The sequence below is a fragment of the Neolamprologus brichardi genome, chromosome 11 (assembly GCF_056152115.1).
Source record: "Neolamprologus brichardi isolate AB-2024 chromosome 11, ASM5615211v1, whole genome shotgun sequence".
NCBI lineage: Eukaryota > Metazoa > Chordata > Actinopteri > Cichliformes > Cichlidae > Neolamprologus > Neolamprologus brichardi.
In genome coordinates, this window is record NC_142114.1 from 26,559,028 (window position 1) to 26,578,519 (window position 19,492).

Here is a 19,492-nt window from a genome sequence, read left to right on the forward strand (position 1 = left end):
TGCACCAATCTGCATTTCATCATTAGTTATTATTGTTTTCTCGCTCTCCTCCCATCAACCCCAACCAGTCACACCAGCTGGCTGCTACTCCCTGGGCCTGATTCTGCCGGAGCTTTCTTCCTGTTAAAGGGGAGTTTTTCCTTCCCACTGTCACCAAATGCTTGTCCATTTTTTTCTGTATATTGTAGGGTCTTTATCATGTATTACCGTGTAAAGCACCTTGATGCAACAGTTGTAATTTGGTGCTATATAAATTAAATTGAATTGAACTGAGAATTCATCACTGGGAATCCTAAATATATTTCACTTCGTCTTCTCAAATCCACAAGTTCTACAAATGAGTCGAGAGCTTAGTCTGTAGATGCCCAGTAGGCAGAGATCACTTGATTAAATGGCGTGTTGATACAGTGTGAGGTAAACCAGCCATTTCAAATATGCTTAGAGGCTCCTGTGTATGTTTCATCACGATGACTCCTGTCTGGCACATTGGCTGCTGACACTGAAGACCAGACTACAAGGCAGCTTCATGATAGGCTTCCATTTTTGGAACTGTGCTCCTGGTTGCTTGCCAGGATTTTTATCTGGATCTGGGTCAGCAAGAGGTGCCCTTACCTTTACAGCCCGTCTCCTGCAAAGAGTCCAGCTCGGGGCTCAGCTCCGGATAGTAATCAATTAGCTGAGAGGTTAATGTGGGATTGAACTGAAGTTTCCCAATTAGTTTGATTTCTTTTCCTTTGTAGTATCAATAGCCTTTGGATAACACAGTCAGAGTGCAGCCACCCATGTGTTAATGAGTGTTCTGCAGCCTCCTTGGTGTACCAGCTGAGTTGGGCTGACAGGGTTAAGACGGTTTTAGTAATGTCAGCCAAGTTTTTTTGTGGTGAAACATAAATTAGACCCTGTGTTCTTTATTCAGTTTTTTTTTTCAAGATGTAGTTAAATGTATACTTTCCCTTATTTTCTGTCATATTTATACCACAGGGTGGGCCATTTATATGGATACACCGTAATAAAATGGGAATGGTTGGTGATATTAAAGTCCTGTTTGTGGCACATTAGTATATGTGAGGGGGAAAACTCCTCAAGATGGGTGGTGACCATGGTGGCCATTTAGAAGTCGGCCATCTTGGATACAACTTTTGTTTTTTCAATAGGAAGAGGGCCATGTGACACATCAAACTTCAAACTTCAAAAAACAATGGTGTGCTCGGTTTCGATGTAACTTTATTCTTTCATGAGTTATTTACAAGTTTCTCTTAGTTCACAGCCATTGACATGTCGAAGAGGTTAACACGAGAGGAGCGGATCGAAATTGTGTTGATATCTGGTGAACGCAGTAACCGGGTCATTGCAGTAGATTTCAATGCAAGACACCCTGCGAGAGCACCCATCTCCCATGCTACAGTTAGCAAACTGCTTGCTGAGTTTCGTGAAACTGGTTCAGTGTTGGATTTGCCAAAATGTGGACGCAAGAAAACTGTCACTAACGAAGAAACATCAGTGGCTGTCCTAGCTTCATTCAGCAAGAGCCCACAGCGTAGCACTCGCCGCATGTCACTGGAGAGTGGCAGTAGTCGAACATCCCTTCAGCGGATATTAGCTACTCACAAATGGCACCCTTTCAAACTCCAGCTACTGCAGCATCTCAACGAGGATGATGCAGATCGGCGCACAGAATTTGCAGAATGGGCAAAACAAAAGTTGAAACAGGACCCTCAGTTCGCACAGAAGATTTTGTTCAGTGATGAGGCAAACTTTTATGTGAATGGTGAAGTTAACAAACAAAACCACCGCTATTGGTCTGACACTAACCCACATTGGATGGATCCCTCCAAGACTGTTGGAACAACAAAAGTGATGGTTTGGTGTGGTATATGGGGTACATCGATAGTGGGTCCATTCTTCATCAATGGAAACCTCAAGGCCACTGGATATTTGAAATTGCTACATGATGATGTGTTTCCCTCTTTATGCACTGAAGCTGGCACGTTCCCTGAGTTTTTCCAGCAAGATGGTGCACCACCACATTATGGGTGCCAGGTCCGAGCATTCCTAGATGAACAGTTTCCTGGAAAGGATCTGACCCCCTTAGACTTAGACTTTTATCTTTGGGGTCATCTGAAGGCAATTGTCTATGATGTGAAGATACGAGATGTGCAGCACCTGAAACTACGGATACTGGATGCCTGTGCTGGCATTTCTCCTGCGGTGTTGCTATCAGTGTGTGAAGAGTGGGAGAAGAGGGTTGCATTGACAATCCAACACAATGGGCAGCACATTGAACACATTTTATAAGTGGTCAGAAACTTGTAAATAACTCATGAAAGAATAAAGTTACATCGAAACCGAGCACACCATTGTTTTTCTTGTGACATTACCAATAAGTTTGATGTGTCACATGGCCCTCTTCCTATTGAAAAAACAAAGGTTGTATCCAAGATGGCCGACTTCTAGATGGCCGACTTCTAAATGGCCACCATGGTCACCACCCATCTTGAGGAGTTTGCCCCCTCACATATACTAATGTGCCACAAACATGACTTTAATATCACCAACCATTCCCATTTTATTATGGTGTATCCATATAAATGGCCCACCCTGTATTACAATAGTGCGTGCTTGTATTTAATTTAAACATGGCAAAGGTTGAAATAATGAGTTTAGGCCATGAGACAAAAGCTCAGCCTTCAAACTGCTTTAAATACTCAGTTTCAGGCATATTCAGAGGGCATATTCCTAATATGGTCATCTCAGACACAGATACCCACCCGCACATGCAGTTCTTAAACAGTTTAATTTAGTAGAGTCCAGGAAATCCATTTTATGAAGCCCCTTTAAGGTCTATATTGTTATACAAGACAAACTAAGATCTTAGGTAAAGTCTTACTACAATAAAATGGTGTGTCATCAACCATATCATTAATCCACTTACTATAAGTGCAGCCGGATTCTCTGAGCACGTCATTTCACTACTTTACCTAAGTCCCTATAAACTGTCCTTCAGTTGTCCTTTACCTTCCCATCTCATCACGATGTTTTCCATTAAGGTCAAAAGTACTTAGGATCAGTCAAAGGATGCGATTAAACTATCCATAAGTAGAAAGGGGCTAATTGCTAAAACTTAAAATGCTCAAAGGTTTTAGCAACACCTTTGTAACAGAAATAAATAGTGCTTTTGTTGGAGACTGTTTTAAGCAGCACATTACTAGACTTCCGATATGCTGACAGATACTTCTGCTCCTTGTGGATTTGAAGCATTACACTAACAGATGCTCTGCAAAGGAATCAGCAGTATCAATTTAACCTCTAAGCATGCAGATTAAAATGTGCTAAATCCAGATATGACCATTAAAATACCAAGGTGTTTCAATTTCAATTTGACTAAATTGTCAAACTTGTGTCTATTTATGGTTACCAACAATTTATAAAATTGCAACATCTTAAAAATTGGGAAACAGTCGGTATAGAACAGACTTAACCTCCTAGGACCTAGCGTCCACATATGTGGACATCACATTTTGGGTTGTCTACACCAAAATACTACATTTTGCTCTACAAGGGCCTAGAAGAGTTCGGGTCTTAGGAGGTTAATATGAAACATCACATTAGAAAATAAAGTTAGCATTATTTTATATCAGTTCAAATAAATAACAACTGCTCCGAATTTATTTAGAGCTGTCCAAGCCAGGTCAGGGTGTTGAGCCTAGGTGGGACGTTGTGACATTGCAAAATGTCAGTTTCATCAATTATCTAGAATCCAAAAAATGTTGGTATCATCATTAACAATCACAGGAGAACAGTACGTTGTGATATAAAATGGAAAATTGGATGCATATTTTAGGACGAATGGCCACCTGAAAATCAACACATATCCCCATTTGGGCCTTTTTTTCTCCAACATTCAGCAGTCAAAATGTATTGAAGTCATTTTTGGTTTTGATTGATAGCTTTTGATCTTTAAACTAAGAGAATAGCATATAATGACTGACATTTTTAAGCATCATTTTCAGTTGCTGTAACCCTAAATTAGTCATGTCTGACTACATTTATATCAAAAGCATTTTGACTGTAGGCCAGTGTTATTCGCCTCATGCCAGCAAACCACTTAGCGATAAGGTCTGGTTTGTGTTGTAACCACATGCTTAAGAAAAAATGCTTACTTTCAGAAAACTAGAAGTAACCGTAGCTGCCAAATAAAGACTTTTACATATTTTACTTTGTAAAAGATACCTTTGAGCAGCCAAGCGTGTTATGTTAACTTTAAACAGGGGTCTGATGAATGGTAGGAGGTTAATCTAAACAGGCTGCAACAAATCATTTAACAAGATCATGTCATGATTTTGACATTGTAATTGAACTTTCAGACAATAAGAAAAATATAGAACATCTTTTTATTTGAGGCTACATGTCGGTATTCCTGAGTCAGTACCGGTAGTATATTTAATTTTTAAACCACATATACAGCAACCTCTCCCCTCCTCTTGTCCTGTTATGTACTGTCTGTTCAGTCTGTGCTGCCATTAACCCTCTCAGGCTCAAATTAAACTTTTTGTTGCTAATGCACAACCAATTTCTGCTGGTTGCCAATAGACTTCGATAAATGCCACAGATAACTCATTGCCCCCGTAAATTAACTTTCAGACACTTGCGTTTGATCACCTATAATCTCTACTGTTGCACATTGTGTTTGCGTTGCCTAATCATCCCTCCCCGCCTCAATGGCAGCCACCCAGTTTTTACCATGCAGAAAGAATCGCTGTGTCTGACCGAAGCGTCGTGCAAAAACAAGGCGGCGGATTATTTTTATTTAATATGACACATTTTTGCACTCACTTCAGCTGCTGACAGCTTTTCAGCACATTTACATCAAGGGGCATATTAAAAGAGTCTGTGAATTTACTGTGTCATCCTTGAAGATGTATTATGTGCCTTTTTCTTAGCTGAGAAAAAGAAAATGAAGTAGTCTTGGTTTAGAATTAGGTTTCAAGCATTCGATTAAATGATGCTTCCATATGGATTTCTGTTTTAAAGGTACACATGAAGTGGCATTAGTGCCTTCCATTCATCATTATTAGGATAAATATGGCTTATTTGTTTATTCTACACTTTCAATCGAGTCCAGCCTGTGACATTATGATGTTTTGTTTCACTTCCTCCATCTGACTAGCATCTTTTATTCCTGCTAATATAATTTCCTGCTTCTTCAAAGCCGTATTGTGATGTGTTGTGTTTAGAATTTCCTTACAAGTTTTCTTACAATGCTCCTGAGTGCTTTTCTTGTCATTTAAAGCTGAAAGGATCATTGTTTTATGTTTCTTCATTGTGATTTGAGGTTGTTCATTTGTTTCCCAGGTCCATGGGGAAGGTGTATGGGCAGCGACTGCGGCCTGGGTGGCAGCCAAAGCCGGGCAGTCTGGTGTGCCCATGTGGATGGCTGGACAACACTTCACACCAACTGCGACCAGGCACAGCGTCCCTCAAACCAGAGAAACTGTTTCCGTGTGTGCGACTGGCACAAGGACCTTTATGACTGGAAACTGGGTGCCTGGAATGAGTGCGTGCCAGTATCAGCAAGGACCTTTGGGGCCCCACGGCAGTTCACGTGCAGTGGAGGCGAAGAGGGCATTCAGACCCGGGAGGTGGGCTGCATACTCAAGTCAGACGGATCTCCAGCAGAGGATGCCATCTGTGAGTACTTTGAACCCAAGCCTCGTCTAGAGCAGGCATGTTTGATCCCTTGCCCTCAGGATTGTGTGGTTTCTGAGTACTCGCCATGGACATCCTGCTCCAAAACATGTGGAACAGGCCTCAGGAACAGAGTACGCAGTGTCCTAGTCCCTCCGCTTTTTGGAGGCGCTGCCTGTCCCAACCTGACTGAGTTCCAGTCTTGCAAACCAGGGCCTTGCACAGGTCCAGAGGGCATGTACAGTCTCAGGGTTGGACCGTGGAACCCTTGTGCCCTCCCGCAAACTCGGACAGCTCGCCAAGTTAAACGCAGGAAAGGCAAAGGGCAAGGGCTCCGGGAGAGGGCAGGAGTAAAAGATCCCGAGACTAGGGAGCTTATCCAGAAGAAGCGTACCAGGAACCGCCTCAACCGGCAAGAGAGTCCCTTCTGGGACATTCAGGTGGGCTACCAGAATCGGGAGGTGACCTGCATCCATAGGAATGGGAGCACTGTGGGACGCAAGTGAGTGGCAATATCTTTGTGGTAATGTGTATGTTGTTGGTTTTTTTGTTTGTGTGTGCGCTTTTATTCCCCCTCAGCATAAATTTAAGCTTCCTTTCTTAGGTATTACTGCAAATGCTTTTGCTGAATTTTTAAACTAAAGCATGTTTCCCCTGCCTTTCAGGCTTTTTGCCTAATGTAATCAATATGTCTGTTTTCATATTTTCTTTGTGTTGCTGACTATTGATTACTCTATGTATTTGTATTTTTGTCCATTTATTTTTGTCAGAAGGGTCATCTGGTGAATTTCTGAACATGAAGCCAAATTTGTCCTCCTGAAAGTTTTTCTTCACCCTGTCATGAAGTGACATGCAGGGGAGGATGTTTATCCGCTGTGTCTTTGTCACTGCTGTGCTGTCAGAGCAATGAGGCACAACTCCCTGTACAATGTATTTCATGTCAACTTCTGAAGATGGAAGTGGAAAAGAAAAACTCCTTTTGTGACACGAGATCAATCTGAACTATGAATCTGTGTGGTACTTCGAAATATGGCAATTTTCAGTGTTTTGCCCTGTGGTTTCGAATCAGATGTTTTATGAAAAGCGTTGCTCAAAATGCCACCAAAAGGATGTTTTTCTTGCAAAAAAACGAAGGAACAAGGTTATGGTAGCCAAGGATATAGGTTAAAGGCACAGTTTACACAAACCATTCATTAATTGCAGTGCAGCCTCAGTCATCTATATCCTTACAGGCCCCTATGGCTGTGGATGGGCCTATACTGGACAAACAAACAGAGCTCTCTGACAGCGCTTTTCAGAGCATAAAGCAGGGAATGCTGTGTATATCATAGCCAAACACTATCATGAGGCCAAACATGGCTCCCCTGCCACTCTGCATTTCATTGGACTTTAATGTGTAGCTCTTCCTGCCAGAGGGTGCAATCTATCAAAGCTGCCTTCTCAGAGAGAGATGTATTGAATCCCTATATTTAATATATGACACATGGTGAACTGAAAGATGATTTTTAGTTTAAAAGTTTATATGCAATACAAAAAAACAGAATACTCAGTACAGAACTTGTTACCTCCGTACATTTTACTTTCCAGCTCAGGATTGTGCAGGGGCTAGAGTCTATTCCATAGTTACTGGCCGATGAGTGGGGTACACAGAGAGAGCAGACGCAAGGAGAACAAGCAAACTCCACACAGTAAGGCCCGGTCTGGCTGGTGGATTCAAACCTAGCACCTTCTTGCTGTGAGACGACGATGCTAGCTACTACTACTTTGTTTTTAATTCATGTCATACTATCCAAAAATGTATATAGGATGTAGGATCAGGAATATAAATGACAGGACCTCTATTTTCTCCCACATTCTGATGAATGCTAAAGATCCAAAGTGTTAGAAGGTCTGTTGACATGGCCAAAATAAATCAGGAAAATATCGATTTCTCAGCTTCTTCCTGATGTGTTGTGCTGCTTGTTTTCCACTCAGCTCGGCCTCATTAGAAAACATGAAATGGTCACAAAAAAGTAATCTAACTCGTGTGTGTGTTCATGGATACAAATCATCAGTATGGATATATAGTTAAAGTATTTATATTTTGTGTAAGAAACACATATTTTGCCCAGAGATAGATGGGAGGCATAAACACGCCAATGAAGAAAACAAAGCTTTAAAAGAGGTGAAAAATATTGCATTATAACCCAAAACATAATTATCTGGAAATAAGAACCTAATTGTTTTTAATTCCATTTTAATATATTTTAGTTCAGACAATCCAGGCTCAGGTACAGTTATTATAAAGACACTCTATTTAAGCTGCTTTAGCCTGCTGCATGCTCCAAGCTGCTTTGCAACCCACCTTCATTCCAGGTCCTCCTTTTTGTGCTGTTTCATAACGTTTCATCATCAGTGTCAGATCTGTTGTCATGCATGCTCCTGCTCTGTTCTGTTCTTGTCTCTTGTTGCTGCTCCTCTCCCCACGTCCAGGTTTCCAATTATGCACATAGTAGGGGTCGGGGCAATTACTGCAAATGGAAATCTTTTTATGCTTAAGAGTGAACTGCAGAACAACTCGGCATGCTCACATAACAGACAAGTGGACAATCTAGTGTCATTATGTGTGATTTAACCCTCTCAGGCTCAAATTAAACTTTTTGTTGCTAATGCACAACCAAGTTCTGCAGTGGTACTTCTGAGTAAAAAAAACTCATAAAATATGTATGTGGGGTAATCAGGTTGTTAGTTTTTAACTGTTGCAAATCTGCAACGCCTGCCTTGAGAGTGAAGTTACTAAAAGAAACCTCTAAAGATATAGATAAAGAAATTGGTTTGAGAGACATCAATTGTGAGTGGGAGATAAAAGAAGTCAGTAATTGTAAAGCAATATCATAAAGTGAAAAATTGGAACCACATCAAACAGATCACTATTCAAATAGGTCACTAAATTACACCTTCAGTGGGTACTTTTACCCAAAATACATGGTTTAACTGTACGAGTGCTTCCACTTATACTGCTAAGCTGATGGGGAATCTAATCTTTTGCCCTGACATTATAGCTGTGAGCTACACTGTCTGACTCAAAATAAGATAGATCAAATAGCTCTGAGCTCCATCTCACTCACTCTAGTTCCTGCCTGAAACGCCCATCAAACATTTACTCCCCTCTCTGCTAGAGATCACCGTATTTGATAGAAGGGCATTGCTAACAGAAACCTTTCACGGTATCTTTTTTAACATGATTAATTACCACAGAGATACTCTAGCAGTATGCTGTTCTCAAAACTTACATTCATCAAGTAAACATCAGACTTATTGTTCCCCAGTAAATTTTAGGCAGTGCTAAAGTCTAATGTCCCTCCCACAGACTCTGTTGTGGAGAAACTTTTTTTTCTGACTGGCTAATTGATATTATGAATCATTATCTCTAATGAGCTCATTTACAGTTGCGTACATTTTGTATCCTGGGAAGATTGCAGGATTGCATTGCTGTACCAAAATGAAAAAGCCAAGCTGGGCGACTGTGGCTAGTCACTGGAAGGTGTCCGGCTGATCTGCTTCACAAGTGTCCTTGGGCAAAATACTGAACCCCAAAATTAGTCCGATGCATCCATCGGTCTAGTTTTGTGTCCTGGATAAGACAAGAGTTGTATGATAGGTGTGGTTTGCTGGTTTTTCCCATCTGGTCTACACATCTTTTCCAATGCTTACTTATTTTTATCCTGAGTGGGGACATAATTTACCTATACTTCAAAGTGCTTAACACTACTTTGACAGCTATATGATATAGTTGGTTTTCCACTGCAAGTTGAAACAGTTTATACTGCAAGTCAAGATTAGCTTGGGCTTTCAGCAGCTAAAATAATCTGGAAATACAATAATGGTATAAAAGAAAGTAAAAAAAACTAAAAAGAGAAGGTACATATTCTATCTGTTCTATATGGAAGAGGATTAGGGCCACTGGGGAAAAAAAGGTGGGCATGTCTTTTTTTTTTTTCTTCTTTTCCTGAATTCTGAGAAATTCTGAGATTAAAGTCAGAATTCTGACTTTGAATTAAAGTCAGAATTCTGACTTTTTTCTCAGAATTTTTTTCCAGTGGCCCTAATCCTCTTCCGTAGTTCTAATATTTACATGTCAGGATATGAATAAAAAATATTTAGTCTTTACCAGGATGTAAAATTAGGTAAATACAACCACAGATAAATAACATCACATGACATATTACATTGTTTCAAAATGTATTTAACTATTAAGCTAAAAAGCAGAAGCAGTGTCTGAATCTAAGTGCACCTAATGATTAACTTTTAGCAGCAATAACTTAAAGTACACAGCATTGCTGCAGTTCATTGAGGTTTGCAGGCATTTATTTATGTACAACACTATTATGGTTTATCCAAATCATTTCAATCAGATTGCAGTCTGAACTTTGATTGGGCCATTGCAACACCTTGATTCTATTCCTTTTTGTGATTTTGATTGTGTGCTTGAGATCTTTTTCCTATTTCTGCCACACTTTAGCTGTGAGAGACATTTTACATAGAAGTATTCATAGTATACATAAGAGTATATAGAGTTTGCAGTTGACTCAATGACTGCAAAGTAATTGAAGTCATTGAGTTGGTGTGGGCTTCTTTTATAGCCTAAATCATTACCCCTCCACCACAGTGTATGACAGTTGGTGTGAGGTGGTTGCATTAATATGCAGTGTTTAGTTTTCTTCACACATGGTACTCTGCATTATGGCCAAACATGTCCACATTGGTCTGATCAGTCCAAAGACATTGTTGGCAAAGTCTTGTGGTTGGTTCAGATGCAATTTTACAAATCTAAGCCAGGCTGCCATGTTATTTTTAGAGAGAAGAGGCTTTCTCCTGGCAACTCTTCCAAATAAGACACACACCTTTTTCTAGTTGCACCATCATGAATAACGTGCTAAGTGAGGCCTTTAGAGTCTGAGATGTGGCTCTTGGGTTTTCCGCTATTTCTCTTAGCATTGCTACTCCGACCTTGGGTTAAATTTTCCTAGGTCATCCAATCCAGCCAAAATTGGAAACAGCCTTTAATTTTTTGAATTTATGAATAATTTTTCTCATTGAAGAATGAGAAATGGTCTTATAATCCTTGCCAGATTGATGGGCAGCAACAAAATCATTGCTGAAGATCATTCACAATCATTGGCGATGTCTTTCCTTCGTGGCATGGTGTTATGATTCAGACTGCCAAAACTTATATTGTTATTATATTTCAATATTTTCAATATACTTTTACACTGCTTCTGCCTGTTGGCTCAATTGTTGGTGAATAAATAATGACATGGAGGAATATGTTGTTATCTGTGGTTGAATTTGTTAAGGCCCCTTAAGAATCTGATTATTTCTATTATGTCCTGATATCTAAAACCTTACTGCTTTCTTTGTACCATGGCTATAGATCTACAATGATCCATGGATAGCTTTCAATATGCTACCAAGCATAATGGGCTATTTCAGTGAGAACTGCAGCTAGCTAAGTAAGAGGAAAATGAAATGGATTCAGCAGATTATCATATTATGAAGCACCCTCACAAAAGAAAAAAAATCCTGGAAATAGTGGTAAAAAGAAGGCTATCATCAAAACAGACTGGAATATATTATATTTTTCAGTTAATTTAGTTGCATTTGGAGGTTATTTTATATTAGATATTGAAGGACTAAAATGTTGCTAGAGTATGTGAAAGGGTAAGTTATTTCTGGCATGTTATAATAGCATTTAACCTTTTGTATTGTTATTTTGTTGCATCCCATGTGGGATAGAATAATAGGAAATTATTATTAAATAATTAAATTACTTAGATTGTTACACAATTTGTTTTTATGATTTTTCCAATCTAACAGTTAAGTTCAAGTTCCAAACTTTAACTTCTAGTTTAAAAAATGTAATTACTCTGGAAACCTTCGATTGACAGCAGCAATGACTAACAACACACTCGTAGCCTTCATAGTCTACATGTTCTACTGAGGCTCCTGATCTTTTTCACAAATTGCAGACTGGTTGTTTGTATAGTATGAAAAGTGCTGCATAAATGTATGTGTGAATGGAAGTAAAGTACAGCCCATTCACCGAATGTAAATACCACCAAGAGGCTATTGAAAGCCTGCTGTCTGACTGTGGTCGTAATGCCTTCCTACCTTTGAACGCGTGGAAATAGTAGCACACAGTTTTGCTTTTCTGTTATGAAATAACATTTTTTCTCTATGCCTAAGCACTTTGAACCTAACATTTGCCGCTCACACTCCAATGGGGGCAGCCGTGGATTTAGTATCTTGCCCAAGGATAATTTGACATGAAGAGTAGAGGATCAAACCACCTTCAAATTGGTACTCAACCAACCTCTACCTTCTTCCTAGCCGCCCATGGTGAAAACATACAAAAAAAAGGAACAACCCTTTCACCACAGCTGCCATTATTTGCCTGAATGTTTCTTGCTGAAATAGCTGCTGACAATATTCAAGTGCTTGACCATCACTATTTGCATAGCCAAGACAGAAAACATACAGACTAACTTAATACAAATGACAAAAAACAACTTTACTGTCATTATCAGCCACACAAAAATTACATATAGAAGTTGTTCAGCATGAAAGCAAAAACCAAAGATTCATTGCTCGTGTACTAACTTTGGTATTTTATAAACAGGGTATATTTTATTGACTCTTCAAAGGTTGTGCTCACTAAGATCTTACAGATCCGAGGATGTGGTGCATGTAGTCTGGACAGTTTAGTTTAAGTTGCAAATTACACCTGTGAGACTTGTAAAACGCCAAACAGGTGTCAATAAGTCTCTGTAACATGTATTGGTGTAAACCTTTGATGTCTTTACTAAGTGAATGTAAAGTAATCAATTATTCTTTTAAAGAGCAGCTTCTTTGGATCCATCCTCTCGCCTTCTGTTCCTTGACTGACATTAAGTTAAAATGTCGTCTCTGCTGCCTTCAAACTTGTGCTTTTGCGACGGCTCTGATCTCTTAGAAGGATTTGGTGACAGTGCCAATAGAACACGCCTCTATTCATATCACATTTCAGTCACACGCCACTTGTACTCTAAGATTTAATCAATTATGTACTAAATCTATTCATTAATGCTTTGTTTGCGCCAAGCTCTCACCACTAACTGGGATCAAATATTTCAAAGGAGCCGTGAAAACAACTCACATGCCCTTAGGAACATAAATATTAATCCTTGACTTGTTTATTTCTTGTTCTAAAATATTCATAGTTGTTTTTGCCACTTGCGGAAAAAAATGAAAAAAAAAAAGTGGAACAAACTTCCCAGTGCAGCAAAAAAAAAAAAAAAAAAACAGTCATCTGCGGACCGGGTGCTCTCCAAACATCTTGCTCACTTCATTTCCAATTTTGTTTGATGAACATCTGTCAGCGAGTCGCTTCTTTCTCTGTTGCCCAAAACTCATCCTAAACAGGCCAGTTTCCTTATAACTTGTGCTGCTGTCCTGTTGATTGGGCTTGTTTCTTACTTAATTCGATGCAGACCCATATGGAAAAGATATATATAAATCTTATAAAGTTTGTATCTGTCTTGTGTGAAACTTGTATGAAAAGCATACAAGAGTGAAAGCAGATATAAGATCCCCTGAAAAATTATATAAATGAAACTTGTGTGTTTTGGATACTTACTAAAACAATATATGAGAGTAATGAGAAAGTGGCGGGCAGCACGGTGGCACGGTGGTTAGCAGTGTTGCCGCACAGCAAGAAGGTCCTGAGTTCAATTCCACCATCAGGCCGGGGTCTTTCTGTGTGGAGTTTGCATGTTCTCCCCGTGTTTGCGTGGGTTCCCTCCGGGTACTCCGGCTTCCTCCCACCGTCCAAACACATGCAGCATGTGGGGATAGGTTAATTGGATAATCCAAATTGCCACTAGGTGTGAAAGTGAGTGCGAATGGTTGTCTGTCTCTGTGTGTTGGCCCTGCGACTGACTGGCGACCTGTCCAGGGTGTACCCCGCCTCTCGGCCTATGACAGCTGGGATAGGCTCCAGCGCCCCCCGCGACCCTGAAAAGGATAAGCGGAAGCGAATGGATGGATGGATGAGAAAGTGGCCACTTTCATGAGTAAATCATATAAGCCTTATATGATTCACTATATGAAGTAGGCCACATCTTATGCAAGTTTTTTCTATTTCTTTTCCATATGGGGAAGGTCGTACAGGGTTCGACTAATTTTATTTTTTTATTTTTTGAGACCACATCTATCCCTCAGATATTTTTCTTTTATTAAAAAAAGACTGCTTTAATCATTTTGACCCACATTAATTTTGTTTTTTGGTCATTTGACATTCAAGTAACAAGTGTGTACAGGTGTTGAATTACAGTATGCAGACTTTCTGGCTGCCTGCATCTTGTCTGTTGGAGTCCATTACTGAAAGTAGATGTATAAAACCTACATGCTTAAGAATGAGCATTTTTCAGACGTCATCTTACTTATTTAAATAGAATCTGATTGTGTCCTCATTCTGTCTGAATGACTGAGATGAAGAAATAATGACTTATTTTCGCAACTTTGAAATCTCCACAAAAATGCTCGGGCATGCACACAACAAACGGCAACGACTCAAAGGATCCAGCTGCTGAGAAAATGGGTCACTGGCTGCATTAGGGGGCTTTTTAAAAACACAAGAAGTTCCATCTGAGACAGGAAATCGAGCCATCACCCTCTGTGCGCCACATTCACTGTTTAAATTCCTCATTGTTTTCCTCCCAAGCAAGATGAGCCGGCACACCGAGCGTGTTTGGCAGAAAAACAGAACTAAGATTTTTCACAGTGTCGCTCCAGTAGCACTTCAAAGACTGCAGAGGTGTTTTAATCTGTGAAGACACAGGAGTTAAAAGAAAAAAAGACACGGCACAACTGAGCTCATACATTTCCTGATTTATACCAAAAGTCTGAGTTGCTGGAGGTGAAGTGTGGTGGCAACGTCTAAATGAGAGGTTTCTAAATGAAGCAGAGCTGTAATTAGCACTAATAGCTCGTCAGCTGCTTTGCCTCAAGGGGAAAGACATCGAGAACGAGTACCAGAAAGCAGTCGGCTTTAGTTAGAGCAAATTTCTAATGATTCGGAAGGGACCCAAAGAGGACGGGTTATTCATTACGTCTAAATACTGTTTAGATGATCAAAAGATGTTTGTGAGCGATTGATCAGAAGTTGTTTTTGCTGTCTTAACACTTGACACACACCGTGCCATACCACTGCTTTTTTACTCTTAATGTGAAACTGATTATGCAGTGTGTATGCTAATGAGAAGCTAACGACAGTTAAGGGCGGAGGGTTCAAAGCTTCATGTGTGGTATCACACATGTCGATGCAAAGTCTTACGCCAACAGGCAACTTGGCACATTAACATTAGAATAGAATTGAGAGCTTGCGGAAAACTTCAGTGCCATTGTAATGAGGCATCAGCAAGCTGTACACCGCATGACTTGGATGAAGAAGTAGAATAGTGAAATGTTAAGTGGATTCATTAAGTCGGTGAATCTACAGGCAGTTTTCAACAATGCTGATATCTGGTAGTTTTTATTAAGAAAAACATTTTAACACATTATATTCTGACTAATATATGTAACTGCAGAGCTCCTTCAGTGACAGACTGCTGCATCCTCGATGCATGAAGGAGCGTTTCTGCAGGTCCTTCCTCCCTGCAGCTGTCAGACTGTACAATCTGAACTGCTCCCAACAAACATAGATGTTTACATCAGTGCTGTAATTTGCACAGTTTTATCAACCGATTCACACTATAATCAGGGTTTGCCTCTTAACTTCATTTAATTTTATTTAATTTAGTAACGGTGCAGTACTCTTTTTGGTAACCATTGTCCTTCATGTAAATATGTAAAAATTGTGTATGTTTCTGTTCTGTGTCTTGTGTACTGTTTGTTTGTACATGTGTCTTTCTTGCTGCTGTTACACCCAGATTTCCCCTTGTGGGACAATTAAAGGATTATTTTATTCTATTCTAGCGGCTTTCTTACCACGAATGCTGTATCTGTATGCTAATATGTTGGCCTATATCCAAAAACTGTTTACCCTGCTCTTGACTTATAACATCCATTCACAATTCGTATAATTTTCCTTTTTCTTTCTTTTTCTGAAAAAAACCACTTGAGTTGGATCTTACATACTCATTTTCAGTTCCGTCTATTTACCTTTGACTCTTCTAGCGTAGCTTTGCACAATTCAAAGTAATCATTCTCTATCTTATACTTCCTACATCCTCTCAGTTCAACCTCTCTCTGAAACAAGTTGTTGCCCCTTGCAAAAAAAAGGCTTGAATAGCAGGTGGGTGGGCTTCTTCACGCACAGCCAGAGATTAGGGTTATCGTCTCTCATTAGCATCACACAGAGCCAAAAGTCTCAAACTGAGCATTTAGAGCAGTCAGTGGCCTGAGCATTTGGTTGCATGTGCTCATGTGTTCATGGCCATTTGACCAGCAACCACTGCAATATATGCAGAGGTTCCAAATGTTTTCAGATTTATTCACATGCTATTTTACTTAAAGTAGTGAATTTAACTATTTTTTCTTTTAAGTGATAAAAAGAAAAATATCTGGAAGTCTCTGTTCTGAAAATTCAGTTATTATTTAATTTAACGTCATTTTTTTGTAATGCTATCACTTTAGACAGTTACAATTTTATAACCTCTGTCTGTGGGAATCACTGACAGTTATGGACACAGTAACCCTCTGCACTCATGGAGTCACAGCATCGGCAAACTAACAAAAAGATAAACAAAACACAACCTGAGCAACTGATCTAAACTGAACAAGCCTGTAGGCCAGAACACATTTGAGATGAGTTTATTTGCTATTTCAGTTCCATGATTTTCATGTCGTGAGAGAAATAATGGGAATAATAGTGTAAACTATAGATAGACATTGTATACTTTTGGACCTTTGACTAGTTCAGGTTATTAAAACTTATTAAAACTATTCTGAAATAAAAACGTGAATTTAGATTACTTAGATTACTAATTTTTGTAGTTATTTTGAACATTTGGATTTAGAGTCTGGGTGATAGCCTACCCAGGGCTTACCCCGTCATTCATCCTACGAAAGCATAATTGGATCAGGGGTCGGTTGGTTGGCTGGTTGACTGGGGCTCAAGGGCTCAATTACAAATGTAGCATATTCTCTATTTTATTTGTAGTTTTGTTGGAGCTATAAATAATTTTTTTTCTTTTCAACCAACAGTCCAAATTTATATTGCATTAATGTTCTTATGATATCACTAAGATTTCATGTCATTCCTCTTTATCTTTTCCCAGCATGTGCTTAACAAGGGACCTTCCACTGACCATCCAGTCATGCGTTCTCCCCAAGGACTGCAAGCTTACCGACTGGACCATTTGGAGCCCCTGCACCAAAACCTGCATGAACCCTGAATCTCCCAGAGGCAATCGGACTCGGACCAGACAGGTGCTCCAGTTCCCCGTGGGCGAGGGGGCGGAGTGCCCACCCCTGGAGGAGTTTGAGTCTTGTGAACCTCAGGGTGAATCCATACCACCCTGTGCCACGTGAGTCACTCCTGATGATAGGGAAGAGATGCAGGGAGCACAGGTGGGAGTGAGCAGGGACTTAAAAAAAAAAACTGAGTAAAGTGTAGATGTGGAATTCATAGCATGGTACACAACAGGAGCTCATGTTTCACAGGGATAGAACTGCATGTGATGTTGTGATGATACCCACCTCTTATTTATAGCATGGTTAAGAAAGACTGCAGGGATTCATATAAGGCTCGGGCACAAATACAGCGAACCCAAAGTGTTTGGTATTCAACCTGAATGAGACAACACACGCTTCCTGCTGAGTTCCCTTTACACACACCACCCAGCTAATTTGCTCTTCTGGGTGGCCTGTGTGTTTATTTGCGTACATGTGTGTAAGTGAGACAGCATATTGAGATAGATTAGTCTAAGTGCTTGGGCTGGTGCCAGACACAAAGTAAAGACAAATGGATGGAGACTGTAAGGATATTCTAATTCCAGAAAATTACACACACCCATACATTAAAACATTAAAAGCATTCTCACAGATGGTTTAGCATATATCAATTTATAATTGTGTGTGATCCTAATCCCATCCTGGATGTTTCTGTTGGGGATGTGTACAACTAGCGGACTAGACAATTAAATGGTGGCTTCATCTGCGAGTTGACCCCAGAAACAGTGGTCAGCTAGACAAACTTTTTTATTCCTTATTAATTTACAAATTTACATGCCTGTTAACTCTTGTTTTAAAGAGGACTGCAGAGGACAGCGCTCTTTTCTTTCTCTGACAAGTTGTAAACAAGCAGGCTTTATCAAACAGGCTGTATCAAAGTTTAATCTCTTGACTTGATCAATACAGGAAAGAAAGAAAGCTGCTAGTGCAAGCAATGTTAGTGTTCGCCACATTCAAAAAATGTATTTACATTATTTCAACAGTTTATTAAGCAACTTATTGTTGTCCAACACTGATGTGTCTGAAAATCTAGTAGGTTTTCAGAGACACAGCTATAAAATGATGCTTCACATCCCTGTAAAGGCTGCATAGTAAACTGCGGAGTGTAGACAACATTGGTTATAAACATCAAGTGCATATTTATGTTGTAAAGTGATGTCTGCAAGATTGTAAATATGCTTATTTTGCATTACATTACATGCATTACTCGCATGGTTGGTTCTCTCACTGTTGCCCATCGTTCCATGTTCTATGTTCACCCTGTAGTTACACCTGGAGAACCACAGAGTGGAGCGACTGTCGGGTTGACACATTGCTGAGCCAACAAGACCGTCGACGTAGCAACCTGACAGGGCTTTGTGGAGGAGGCTTACAGACGAGAGAAGTGTACTGTGTTCAGGCCAACGCTGAGCTTCTAAAATACCTCAACGACCTTCGAGAAAAGGACAAAGGTAAAGTCAAGAGTGTTCCTAAAGACCCTGTTGTGTATGTATATTAACTTTTGAGTTAGTACCTGATATCAAGATGTCATATACTGTATGATTTATTTTAAAATGTGTAATCTAATTTGATGGCTGATGGTTGCATCCTTCAGTACCTGATTTCGGGCCCGATTTGTATCATTGCTAGCCTAGAGTTAATTGTAATTGATCAGGTACTGGCCATTTAGAAAATGATTGCTGGAAGTAAAATTAGTCATAATTTCACCCAGTTACTTGCCATAGTTGCTAGCAGATTACTGTGCTTGCCCATAGTTTGCGTGAAAGATCCCAATTTTCAGTAAAATCATGAAGAATTTCTGCTCTTTGTTATGTTCATTCAGTCACAGTGAGCTACTGACAGTTTTTTGAGATGTTAATGTTCCCTTACCTCAGTGGCTCTCGAAATGTGGGGTATAAGAGATGGGCTTGGTCACTGTGACCTCACACACTGATTACTGAAGTCCCAGCGTGAAGCCTTGAGCTGAGCCTTACCGTCCTTTGGGACCATGTCTTACGAAATTGTCCTCATAGTGCATTCAAAAAGACTCATCCTAGTGCCTGAGACCATGATTGTTGCCATTAAAAATTACAGTTACAGTTACAGTTAAAGTGTTACCACTTGTGCTTGTTGGTTATTTTATAGAGTTTGTGTAGTCTGCTTCATCCACTTCAGAATGTAACAGGGAGAGGGGGGCACAAAGAAATACTTTCTTATTCTCATTTAAAATGTCTGGCTGTTATTAAATAATTATCTGATGTCATCTGATGTAAAATGTATAGCAATCATACATTTACCAACAAGACTGTACATCACTGTCACAACAGCGTTTGATTTCATTCAAAGGCTTTATGGC

General features: G+C 39.8%; 1 protein-coding gene across 1 annotated transcript in view; it reads left to right on the forward strand.

The window, feature by feature from the left end:
- Window positions 1–19,492, forward strand: part of thsd7ab (thrombospondin, type I, domain containing 7Ab) — a 214,462-nt gene that overhangs the window by 64,870 nt on the left and 130,100 nt on the right. Inside the window, exons 2-4 of the mRNA XM_087848450.1 lie at window positions 5,353–6,187; window positions 16,983–17,231; window positions 18,424–18,608. Coding sequence (XP_087704576.1) covers window positions 5,353–6,187; window positions 16,983–17,231; window positions 18,424–18,608 — 1,269 coding nt within the window. The remainder of the gene's footprint in view (window positions 1–5,352; window positions 6,188–16,982; window positions 17,232–18,423; window positions 18,609–19,492) is intronic.